Source organism: Saccopteryx leptura, chromosome 3, assembly GCF_036850995.1.
Source record: "Saccopteryx leptura isolate mSacLep1 chromosome 3, mSacLep1_pri_phased_curated, whole genome shotgun sequence".
Lineage (NCBI taxonomy): Eukaryota > Metazoa > Chordata > Mammalia > Chiroptera > Emballonuridae > Saccopteryx > Saccopteryx leptura.
In genome coordinates this window covers 120017538-120030639 of record NC_089505.1, presented here as the reverse complement: position 1 = coordinate 120030639, position 13102 = coordinate 120017538, and the positions used below count along the sequence as shown (strand labels likewise).

The window sequence follows — 13102 nt, the reverse complement described above, 5'->3', positions numbered from 1 at the left end:
ATGGAAAATATATTTGTAATTATTTATTAATTAATAAAAAAATACAATATTATCAAGTGGATAAAAGTATATTGATCCAAAACAGAGTCAAGTTCTTCCATATCTATTTCAGAATCTGTAGCCCTTTAAAAATTCCAACCATCCTAGTGGTGGTGAGAATTCCAAATGGAGTACTAAACTGAACTATTTAAAATTATGTTTAATGTCCACCTCCATGCCCACCACTCCCCATCCTGAGAGCCAAACTAGCACACTAGGAGTTTTCCCATTTCTTCCATCCTACTTAGTTTCTCATCAACTCAATGCAAAATGACTGGAGCTGACAGAGTCTCCTGGGCAAGTTTGGCCCTTAGATTTCCAGAAGACAAACACAGAATCTATATGCTCCATGTGGTCAGCCAGGACTGACTACCTCAAACCCATTGAAAGACTAAAAGACAAGAGAAGACTGATATCTAGAATTGCAATGACTTTCTTTTTTTTTCTTTTTTTGTTTTACAGAGACAGAGAGAGAGTCAGAGAGAGGGATATATAGGGACAGACAGACAGGAACGAAGAGAGATGAGAAGCATCAAATCATCAGTTTTTCATTGCGACACCTTAGTTGTTCATTGGTTGCTTTCTCATATGTGCCTTGACGGGGGGGGGGGGGGGGGGGGGGGGCTACAGCAGACCCAGTAACCCCTTGCTCAAGCCAGCGACCTTGGGTCCAAGCAGATGAGCTTTGCTCAAACCAGATGAGCCCGCGCTCAAGCTGGCAACCTCGGGGTCTCGAACCTGGGTCATCCGCATCCCAGTCCAAAACTCTATCCACTGCGCCACCGCCTGGTCGGGCTGCAATGACTTTCTAATTGAAATACAAGTCTCATTTCAACCCCTTCCTTCACACCATTCTTCACACTACAGGCAGGGCAGTGATCTAACCAAAACAAATGTCAATCCCTTCCTGAAAAACTTCTAAAGATTCCCTAACTGTTTAAAGAATTAAGCCAAACTTTTAAAATACTAAAAGGATCCTCCATAAATCCAGATCATCTTCCTGGCTTCATGTCTTTTCAGTGTTCTATACACATTCACTCACTAGACTTCAATATTATGTCCTGAATTTTCACCTGGCTTTTTCTTTCACCTATGTCAGTTGCAAATTCTTCCTCTTCCTGGCAAAATCCTATCTGTCATGGAAATTCTGACTAGAATAAAAATATGAGCAAAAGGAGGTTTTAGTTTTAGTTTCTCTTCTACATACTCTTTTACTGCAAACAAAATGTGAAGCAACTTAATTTGGAGGGCAATTTAGCAAAACTTATAAAAATTTTAATTTGAATATGTTTGGACCTACCTGCAGAAATGCAAAAGAAAGCCCTGGCTGGTTGGCTCAGTGGTAGAGTTTCTGCCTGGCATATGGATATTCTGGGTTCAATTTCTGGCCAGAGCACACAGGAGAAGCATTCATCTGCTTCTCCACCCTCCCCCTCTCGCTTCTCTCTCTTTCTTTCTCTCTCTTCTCCCTCCCTCCTGCAGCCATGGCTCAACTGTAGCAAGCTGCCCCTGGCACTGAGAATGGCTACTCTATGGCCTCCACCTTAGGTGCTAAAAAAATGGCTCCTGTTGCAATGGAGCAAGGGCCCCAGATGGAGAGAGCATCTCCCCCTAGTAGGCTTGCCGGGTAGATCCTGGTTGGAGGCATGTGGGAGTCTGTCTCTGCCTCCCTTCCTCTCACTAAAAAAAAAAAAAAGGCAAAAGCAAAAAAAAAGGCCCTGGCCAGGTTGCTCAGTGGATAGAGCACCATCCAAGCACAAGGAGGTCATGGGTTCTATCCCCAGTCAGGACACATATGAGAAGCATACAATGAGTGCACATCTAGTGCACAACCAAAGAGAACAAAGTGAAACAATGAGTTGATGCTTCTCTCTCTCTCTCCTTTCCTCCCTCCCCCTCCCATTCTCTCTCTCTCTCTCTCTCACAAATCAATAGAAAACTTAAAAGGAAAAGAAGGAAAGGGAGGGGGGAGGGGAAGGAAGGAAGGAAGGAAGGAAGGAAGGAAGGAGGGAGGGAGGGAGGGAGGGAGGGAGGGAGGGAGGGAGGGAGGGAGGGAGGGAGGGAGGGAGGGAGGAAGGAAGGAAGGAAGGAAGGAAGGAAGGAAGGAAGGAAGGAAGGAAGGAAGGAAGGAAGGAAGGAAGGAAGGAAGAGCCAGCCTGACCGGTGGTGGTGCAGTAGATAGAGCACTGACCTGGGACACTGAGGACCTAGGTTCAAAACCCTGAGGTTGCCGGCTTGAGCACAGGCTCAGCAGCTTAAGCATGAGGTTGCCAGCTTGAGTGCGGCTCATCAACATGATCCCATGGTCGGTGGCTTGAGCAAGGGGGTCACTGGCTCAACTGGAGTGCCCGGTCAAGGCACGTATGAGAAGCAATCAATGAACAACTAAAGTGATACAACTAGGAGTTGACACTTCTTTTCTCTCTCCCTTCCTCTCTGTCTCCTGTTTCTGTTTCTCTCATGCACTTAAAAAAAAAAATCTGCCTTAGCGATTCTCACCATAATAAAATTAGAAAATAACTGTTCTCATTACAAGTTAAAGAAATAATATCTCTACCTAATGAAATACTGAACCCAATAAAAATGAGGCAGCTTAATATATAGTCAAGAGAAAAGTGTTCAACATTTTCTGTGAGTAAAAAAAGCAGAAAGAAAGTATGTAGTATATAATCCCATTTTTTATTTTAAAAAAATGTTTGTATCACTTCTCAGCCTTTGGCTAAGATCAAGTATAATAAAAAAGTTTGTGTAGCTGATCAAGTGGTGGCGCAGTGGATATAGCATTGGCTGGGGATGCAGAGGACGCAGGCTTGAAACCCCAAGATTGCCAACTTTAGCGCGCACTCACCAGCTTGAGCACAGGGTCACTGCCTTGAGCATGGGATCACAGACATGACCACAAGATATCTGGATTAAGCCCAAGGTCACTTGCTTAATTAAGCAAGGGGTCACTGTCTCAGCTGGAGCCCCCGGGTCAAGGCACACATGTGAAAGCAATTAATGAACAACCAAAGTGTCACAACAAAGAATTGATGCTTCTCATCTCTCTCCCTTCCTTCCTATCTGTCCCCATCCATTCCTCTCTCTCTCTAAAAAAAAAAAAAAGTTTGTGTATATTTACATAAATTTTTTATTTTCTTTACAGGGACAGAGAGAGAGATAGATAGGAACAGACAGACAGGAACGGAGAGAGATGAGAAGCATCAATCATCAGTCTTTCGTTGCGACACCTTAGTTGTTCATTGATTGCTTTCTCATATGTGCCTTGACCGCGGGCCTTCAGCAGACTGAGTAACCCCTTGCTCGAGCCAGTGACCTTGGGTCTAAGCTGGTAAGCATTATTTTTATTTTGCTCAAGCCAGATAAGCTCGTGCTCAAGCTGGCAACCTCGGAGTCTCGAACCTAGGTCCTCGGCATCCCAGTCCAATGTTCTATCCACTGCGCCACCGCCTGGTCAGGCACATAAATTTTTTAATGTATGCTTAAATATAATGGAGTATATATAAGTGGTTTGGAAGGAGGAAAATAGAAGGTAAAGATTAAGGACTTTTCCCTTTCTCCTACAGTCTCTACCAGGGCCACAGTGCCCCAGCCAAGCTCTGAACACATTCAACCAGCAAGTTGTTAACTTTGGACAGATGCAACAGTGGGATGACTTAAAAGTGGTGTATCCTTGACCCTCGTAACAGAGAGAATTAGTGGCAGGTGGACAGTCTGTGTATGAAGTTTTCATATACCTTCACCTGAGTGAAAAACCTCCCTCCATCAGGACCTCAGATGTCTGACAGCCAGCCCTCTGTGACATTAAGAGAAGTAATGGTTGAAAGAAACTACAATCAATGGACTTTTGCATTGAAATGTTGGATCATTTCTCAAATTTTAATCAGAAAGACAAAACCCCAGAAGAATAAGTTCTGCAGACTCCAAACGGTGACTAAAAGGAGGATCAGTGCGTAGGAATCCACACAAAGAAAAACAACCTGGATATTTACGTAAATATATAATATATAAATATTAAAAAGTGCAGAATATGTGGCAACATAGACTACTGATAACATTTCCTGTACACTGACCATGTTCTACAACTGCTAAATTCATTCTATGCATCCCTTAATCTTCTCAACAGCCCTACAAGGTACATGCTGTCATTTGCCCAAGGTCATACAATTAGTGGGTCCAGAACTATTGAGGTGTTCAATTAATCTGTCTCCAAAGCTAGTGGTTGGTTTATGGCTTTCATGTATAGTGTCCCAAACTCTTTCCAACTAATTCTCATAAATATCTACTTATCTTCTTCAGTCATCAACCTCATTCAGACTAACATCTTTCAGCAACTACCACGTCTGTCTTCTTACTTCTAAGTGTCTTTACACCTATTAAAAATGCCAAATACCTTATTGCGGGCCATTAGCATCTTAAGTCTCTCTTGTTGAAGCTTGAGGAGGATTCTTTTTGCTCTTAATATGGACAGAACATATAGATACATACCCTTTATCCTTTAAAAGGAGTCCCCACCTACTTCATTCTTCCTCTCATGCATACCATCCATAGCCACATACCTATAAGTCTCAGGTTTTTTAAAATGTCCCTCTGGAGGACCCCACCCTAAGTCTTGACCTATGTATGATACAGTTTACACATCCTATTAAAACTCATTAATGCTTGTCCTATGTGTTTGATAAGGGGCAGAATAAGAAGTTCAAGCCATTTTTAAATTCCTCAAAGAAAGATGGCATCTACATGTGGGAGGACTCAGCACAGGAATCCTGGCAGCTGCCCCTTCAGCTCTCTCCCCAGAGCCAAACCCCAGTCTCTCCTCATAAAACACTAGTCCACTCTGCCCTACCTCTGCCAGAGTCCAGGTTCCTAAAAGCAGAAATGGCCCAAGACTACCATTTGGCTAAAAAATTACGTCAGATGATCTTAATCTTGAACCAGAAAATCTTGGGGTCAAGGAGTTTTTCTCCCTTATTGAAGAAATGCTGCTGGTGAAGAAAGCTCTTTTTTTTTTTTTTTTTTTTTTTGGTGGCAGAGACAGAAAGAGTCAGAGAGACGGACAGACAGGGACAGACAGACAGGAAGGGAGAGAGATGAGAAACATCAATTCTTCGTTGCGGCTCCTTAGTTGTTCATTCACTGATTTCTCATATGTGCCTTGACGGGGGGGTGGGGGGGCTACAGCAGACCAAGTGACCCCTTCTTCAATCAGCAACCTTGGGCTCAAGCTGGTGAGCTTTTGCTCAAACCAGATGAGCTCGCACTCAAGCTGGTGACCTCGGAGTCTCGAACCTGGGTCCTCTGCATCCCAGTCCGATGCTCTATCCACTGCGCCACCGCCTGGTCAGGCAAAAGCTCAAAATCTTGAGAAAGATAATCAAGATAATAAAGAAGACAGAGCAGTGAGAATAACAGAGAAAGCAGTAAGGAGCTACGTAAAGAAACCTCTGCTAAACGTGAAGATGGGTGATAAAAGGTACTACTACAAGTTAATCTTCATATATTTTTATTACTATATACTATATTTCCCCATGTATAAAACGCACCTTTTTTGAAAATTTTGGGGTCTGAGAACTGAGTGCGTCTTATACAGTGGTTATACATTTTTCTACTTGCATTTCCACTTTTCGTGCTTGTTTTTGGACTCGTTGTAGATGAATAAAACTTGAGTTCAATAACTTTATATAATCCTTTTTTTTTCAAATTTGGGCCGCAAAATTAAGTTGTGTCTTATACATGGAAACATCTTATACATGGGGAAATAAGGCAACATGGAAATATAAAGAGGAGAGCTACAAGTAAATATTTAAATAAATAAAAATTCCTTAAGAATTTACTTTTTTTCTTAATTTTTATTTTTTTATTTTTTAATAGGGACAGAAAGAGAGTCAGAGAGAGGTATAGACAGGAACAGAGAGAGATGAGAAGCATCAATCATCAGTTTTTTCATTGCAACACCTTAGTTGTTCATTGATTGCTTTCTCATATATGCCTTGACCGCGGGCCTTCAGTAGACCGAGTAACCCCTTGCTCAAGCCAGCAACCTTGGGTCCAAGCTGGTGAGCTTTGCTCAAACCAGATAAGCCCAGGCTCAAGCTGGCAACCTCAGGGTCTCAAACCTCGGTCCTCCACATCCCAGTCCGATGCTCTATCCTCTGCGTCACCGCCTGGTCAGGCAAGAATTTACTTTTTTAGAGATGGGAGTTAGGTTGGGTTCCCTTTTTAGTTTCACATACATATAGCTATATAACTACTAAATTAGGGGTTTTAGTAGACACATATTATAAATAAACCATTGTATAATAATACAACATAGAATTCCTAATTAGTTAAGAATACATTGAGAATATTTATAATTTTAAAAATTACACAATCTGCCTATAATGTTAAAAATGGCATTTGCACCTGACCTGTGGTGGCGCAGTGGATAAAGCATAAACCTGGAATACTGAGGTTGCCCATTCAAAACCCTGGGCTTACCCAGTCAGGCATATATGGGAGTTGATGCTTCTTGCTCCTCCTCTCTCTCTCTCTCTCTCTCTCTCTCTCCTCTTTCTCTCTCCTCTCTCTAAAAAAAATAAATTAATTAATTAAAAAATTAAAATAAAAAAAAATGGCATTTGCTAGAATTGCCAAGAGTCAAGATTCCTAATGCAATAAAACATCTTCTACTTTTTAGGTTATTTCTTTTATTTTTATTTAAGATTTTATTTATTGATTTTTTTAGAGAAAAAGAAAAAAGTGGGGTGGGGGAGAGGAGTAGAAAACATCAATTCATAGTTGCTTCTTGCATATGCCTTTGACCAGGAAAGCCCAGGGTTTCAAACCGAAGACCTCAGCATTCCAGATTGACGCTTTATCCACTGAGCTGCCATAGGTCAGGCATAAAATGCATCATACTCCAAAAGCCTGTGTGATGCTTAACAGGGAAACTCTAGAAGTGTTCCTATTGAAAAAGAGAAAGACCTTTGTTCAAAGGCAATTAGAAAAAGAAGAAAATATGTAATTGCATAAATGTGATGGAAAAGGACTTTTTCCATAAAACCCTCCATACACAGAAAAATAATGGTACTCTACTAAATTTCCATAAGCTCAAAGCACAGTTCTGCAAATGTTGTCAAGTTCTCCAGATGATCTACTACTACTACTCCTCACCTATATATTCTAAAGGAAAACTAGTTTTTTTTGTTGTTGTTTTGTTTTTGTTTTTGTTTTTGTTTTGTATTTTTCTGATGCAGTCAGACAGACTCCCGCATGCGCCCGACCAGGATCCACCTGGCACGCCCACCAGGGGGCGATGCTCTGCCCATCCCGGGCGTTGTTCTGTTGCAACCAGAGCCATTCTAGCGCCTGAGGCAGAGGCCACAGAGCCATCCTCAGCGCCCGGGCCAAGTTTGCTCCAATGGAGCCTTGGCTGCAGGAGGGGAAGAGAGAGACTGAGAGGAAGGAGAGGGGGAAGGGTGGAGAAGCAAATGGGCGCTTCTCCTGTGTGCCCTGGCCGGGAATCGAACCTGGGACTTCCGCATGCCAGGCCAACGCTCTACCACTGAGCCAACTGGCCAGGGCCTGGAAAACTAGTTTTTTAACTTATCTATTCGCACATACAAAGGTTAGTAACATATTCCATCTCTCTTCAAAATAAGGGCCTACTGGGGAAAAAGGCTTACACAACTACAGAAGATACCTGTTTGGACATCTACTAGTCTGGGCTTGAAGTGGACCAAGAACTGCCAAAAATTTGAGGAAAACAAACAACGTAAAACAGAAGGAACAATGTATACAGATGAAACAACTAGCTCTTTGGTAAACAAATAATTCTGAAAAAATGTTTTAATTCTAATTAATATTCTTACAATAATTCAAGAGGCTATTATATAAAATATTTCCAGTTAAAGATGGCTGACTAAGCACATACTTATATCTTTTGTTCCCCAGGAAACGCCATTAAAAGAAGAATAAATAAGTAAAATAAATAACCAACGGTTAGAAACAGAGAGAGAGAGAGAGAGAGACTGTGAGGAGATGAAAACCTAAAGTAGATAGGTAAATGATAATCAGTGGAACTGGGCAAAGAAAGGCACAAAGTATAATAAGCATAGAGGAGACTGCAGTTAAATGGGATATCAGGCTGACCTGCAAAATCTCGGATCAGTTCAGTACTCAGAAATGCAAGATACCTAAAAGGACATCAAGTAAGCCTGACCTGTGGTGGCGCAGTGGATAAAGCGTCGACCTGGGACGCTGAGGTTGCCTGTTCAATACCCTGGGCTTGCCTGGTCAAGGCACATATGGGAGTTGATGCTTCCTGCTCCTCCCCTTTCCCTCCCTCTCTCTCTCTCTCTCTCTCTCTCTCTCTCTCTCCTCTCTGAAAATTGAATAAATAAAATCTTTAAAAAAAAAAAAAGACATCAAGTAAGAGATAAGGATGAAATCAGATTAATTGAAAATCTATAGACAGAAGGTCAAACACAACCAGAGTGCCACATTACACCACCCAATAGCCAGGCCACTACCTCACAGGATAGAAGGGATATAGCATCACAGAGCAAAGCAATGAATTCTGGTTGTTAAGGGCTCAAAGGAAAAGAGTTTATTCATAAACAAAAGAAAATGTTTTTAAAAAGTTTTTAATCAAAAAATCTATTTACTCATAGAGAATTAGAAGATAAACAGATCCTTAAAAGAAGAGCAGAATGCTACAAAAAAATTAAACAAGAAATGGCTCTCAAAATAAAAATTTCAATAGAAGAATTAGAAGATACAGCCAAGGGAATAGCCCTGAAAAGGGACAAAAGTATAAAGAAATTGAAAACTGTCTACTCTTAGGCCAAGGAGTATGGTAGGATTATATTTTCTTCTCTACTGATCTAATATTTTTAGCAAGAGTGACATGGATTATCTCTCTTTCATACTCTATTGATTGCTTAAAATTATGCCACATTTTAATTGCTTCCTATTTGGACCAGGACTTCCTTATATAATGTTTTTTCCTTGAATTTCTTAACTTTTCAATGGAGAAGTTAGGAAGACAATATAGGCACAAAAATGGGTTTTCAAAATGGGAGAAAAAAAATTTTAAAAAGCAAAGAATATGAAGTTAACAGAAGCAGAGAACAAAAATCAGATTGAAAGGAAATAACCACTGATAATGCTCAGCCAAAAAATACTAGCAGTTTCAGGAGGTTAGGGTTGAGATGCCATGAGGAAGTATGTAGTAAAGAGAGAAAGCCTTAGCCACAGCATTCTATACAAAACTACCACCAGGGAAGAAGCTGTCAAAGCCACTTCAGTTGATATACCTTTAAATATTGACAGTACAGTCTCACATTTCTTTTTTTTTCTTTTCTTTTCTTATTTTTTTTTTTTTTTTAGCAAGAGAGACAAAGAGAAGGACAGATAGGGACAAACAGATAGGAAAGGAGAGAGATGAGAAGCATCAATTCTTCGTTGTGGCACCTTAGTTGTTCATTGATTGCTTTCTCATATGTGCCTTGACTAAGGGGCTACAGCAGAGCCAGTGACCTCTTGCTCAAGCCAGCAACCTTTGGGTTCCAGCCAGCAACCATAGGATCATGTCTGTGATCCTATGCTCAAGCCAGCGACCCCATGCTCAAACCGACAACCTTGGAGTTTCTAACCTGGGTCCTCTGTGTCCCAGGTTGAAACTCTATCCACTGCGCCACCACTTTGTCAGGCCAGTCCCACATTTCTTAAAATAAATTAGATATTTACCTGACAAAGAACTGGCCAGGCTTCCTCTCCGTAACTTACAGTCATCCTGACTAAGCTGTCGTTGAAGTTTAGCTTTTCCAGTGGATGAAAATATGTCAGGATTGCTGAGCTTCCTGAAGAGCAGGGGACTAAGTCCAGGTACCACATCCTTCAAAAAGAAAAAAAAAACACATGTGTTTAACATCTTTTTCTGAAAGTGTCTAAAACCTTTATATTAAAAAAGTGCCAACATTTTATACTTCCTGCTCAATAGATAAAGTCAGAAACATATTTCACCCATCCAAGTACTAACTAGGCCTGACCCTGCTTAGCTTCCAAGATCTGACCTGTTCATGGTGGTATGACCATAGACAGAAACATACTTCTTCGTAAAAGCTATTGGGTATTCTACAAAGAATGTGGGACATTGATCATAAAATGCCAAACAAAATAGAGGAGGAGGCTCAGAAGACGATAAGATAATTTGATAAGATGTATTATTCATAATGAGTACACATCTAGTCATGTTTATTAATTTACTTTTCTCCTTTTATTCAAACTCTACCTCTATCCAATAAAAAACCTTTTTTAGTTTTTAATTTTTTATTTATTTATTTTTTACAGAGACAGAGAGTGAGTCAGAGAGAGGAATAGACAGGGACAGACAGACAGGAACGGAGAGAGATGAGAAGCATCAATCATTAGTTTTTCATTGCGCGTTGGAACACCTTAGTTGTTCATTGATTGCTCCCTCATACATGCCCTGACTGTGGGCCTTCAGCAGATCGAGTAACCCCTTGTTGGAGCCAGCAACCTTGGGTCCAAGCCGGTGGGCTTTTGTTCAAACCAGATGAGCCCGAGCTCAAGCTGGCGACCTTGGGGTCTCGAACCTGGGTCCTCTAGCATCCCAGTCCGATGCTCTATCCACTGCGCCACCGCTTGGTCAGGCAGTTTTTAAAAAATCATAAATAACAGACCTTCCTTTACCTGTTATACAAAGCTAGAAATACCTCTAAGATTCAATTAATATTAAAATAAAATGTATAGCTTTTTTTATATGCCCATAACAGGAACTAAATACATGCTTTCAATGAAAAAGTATAAAGTACTATGAAGAAAATACAGACAATATGAAACATTGACAGTGCCTCCTCTTTGCCTCTACTTTAGCCCATCCTACTACTCCATCCCAGTACTTTTTCCCCCAGCTCAGTAAAGAGTGTCCATCATAACAAGATTCAGACATTCTTGAATCAAACTCACCTAATAACATTAAATGAGAAACTATTTTGAAACAACCTAAGGCAAATGAGGCATATCTTTTATATTTCAATAATGAAAGCTACAATAAACAAAGTAAGTAGCACATCAAACTGATCTAGAAAGTATTAAGACAAAACAAGAAGCATAAGGAGAAATAACTGAAATCTATGTTACCAGCCATGTGAAAAATCAGACTCAAGTAACTGGTAGTATGGCAATACTAAATGCCACAGAGGAGCCTGACCGGTGGTGGTACAGTAGATAAAGCGTAGACCTGGAACGCTGAGGTTGCCAGTTCAAAACCCCAGGTTTCCCTGTCAAGGCACATATGAGATATAACCACTACAAGTTAATACTTCCTGCTCCCCCCTATAAAAGCCGGCTCTGAGCACTCAGTTGATAGAGCATGGGCCAGCATATGGACATCTTGGGTAAGGGCACACATAAGTGACCAGCTGCTTCTCTCCCCCTTCACCTCTCCCTCTTCCCCTCAGGCAGCCAGCAGCAGGATTGTGCTAAAAATATCAATAAGCACTGGCCCAGAGGAGGCTGCGGGGTGGCTCCCAGTCAGGATGCATGGGGGAGTCTGTCTCACTATCACCTCTCAAAAATAAATTAATAAATAAAATAAACAAAATAAAAGCCACAGGGGGAAAAAATGGAAAAATGCCTACCTCCTTGAGAAAAAAATTTTTAAAAGCCCTCTAAGGTCATATACTACATATAATTGGTATGTTTACAAACATGGGAAAGTGCTAATATTGCTTGGTGGTGGCAATCCAGAATATAATTTACAAATAGCCAAGCATAAAAAGAATAAAGTTGGTGAAGAGAAATAACATAAAAGTATTTTTAATTGGTAGTAAATGGATAAAAGGATAAAGGGGGATATTTAGGAATTGTATCATTAAAGCAATTGATGTGAGCAGGGAGAACGGAGAATTGGAAGCAGCAGTTAATGCAAAAAGAGAAGGCAGCAAGAGAGCAGCCTATATTCCCACTATTTGGTGTGTCAAGGATGGAATAGTACCTATGCATCAAGGACAAACCATGGATGAAAGGAGGGTTTGGGCAACGAAAAGGGCTGGCCACTCACAGAGGAAACACCCCCAGCAAGAAGATTTGGGTAGAGGAAAGTGGGAAGGTCTTGGAAAATACCTAGCTGAAGTAATAACCTAAAAAAAGGTAATTCAGAGAGGGAAGGTTCCATCCCTTGAGTTGGCTAAAGTGTCCTGCTGATACACCAAGATTCTGGGTTGATTCCCCATCAGGGCACATACAAGAATCAGCCAATGCCCCCTAGTGGGCTTGCTGGGTGGATCCCAATCAGGAGCATGCGGGAGTATGTGTCTGCCTCCCTGCCTCTCACTGAATAAAAAAAAAAAAATTTTAAAGGAATCAACCAATGAAAGCATAAGTAAGTGGAACAACAACTTGTTTGTCTCTCTCCCTCTCTCCCCCTTCCACTCTCTCTAAAATCAATACATTTTAACAAAAAAAATTTAAGGTTGCCTGACCAGGAGGTGGCGCAGTGGGTAGAGCGCCAGCCTGGGACTCTGAGAACCCAGGTTCAAAACCCCAACGTCGCTGCCTTGAGCACAGATCATCCTGCTTGAGTGCAGGCTCACCAATTTAAGCCCAAAGGTCACTGGCTTGAGCAAGAGGTCACTGGCCCAGCTGGAGCCCCCTGATCAAAGTACATATGAGAAAGCAATCAATGAACAACTAAAGTACTGCAACTATGAGTTGATGCTTCTCATCTCTCTCCCTGTATGTCCATCCCTGTCTGTCCTTCTGTCTCTCGCTAAAGAAAAAAAAATTTAAGCTTTAAAAAAAAGACATAACCAAGCACCCCAGAAAGTCCCTGTGATCCCATCCAGTCACTACTCTAGATCCCTCCAGAAAGAAAAAGTAAAAACAGAAAGAAAACAAAGAAGACATAAGTAACTCTCTTCAATTACATGAAGGCTATCTTCTACATTATAAGAGTCATCCTCCATTAGAGGCCAGAATTATAACTACTGGATGAAAAAAACAGAAGGGTTAGAAGGAAGAACTGCCTAACAGTGAATAGGCCACCATAAAAAGGAAT

The 13102-nt window shown here is 41.1% G+C and overlaps 1 protein-coding gene across 5 annotated transcripts in view; it reads right to left on the bottom strand.

Moving 5' to 3' along the window:
- Nucleotides 1-13102, bottom strand: part of MAST2 (microtubule associated serine/threonine kinase 2) — a 219649-nt gene that overhangs the window by 169519 nt on the left and 37028 nt on the right. For all 5 annotated transcript variants that reach the window (XM_066376120.1, XM_066376111.1, XM_066376114.1 and 2 more), the window contains exon 2: nucleotides 9769-9916. In XM_066376120.1, coding sequence (XP_066232217.1) covers nucleotides 9769-9916 — 148 coding nt within the window. The remainder of the gene's footprint in view (nucleotides 1-9768; nucleotides 9917-13102) is intronic.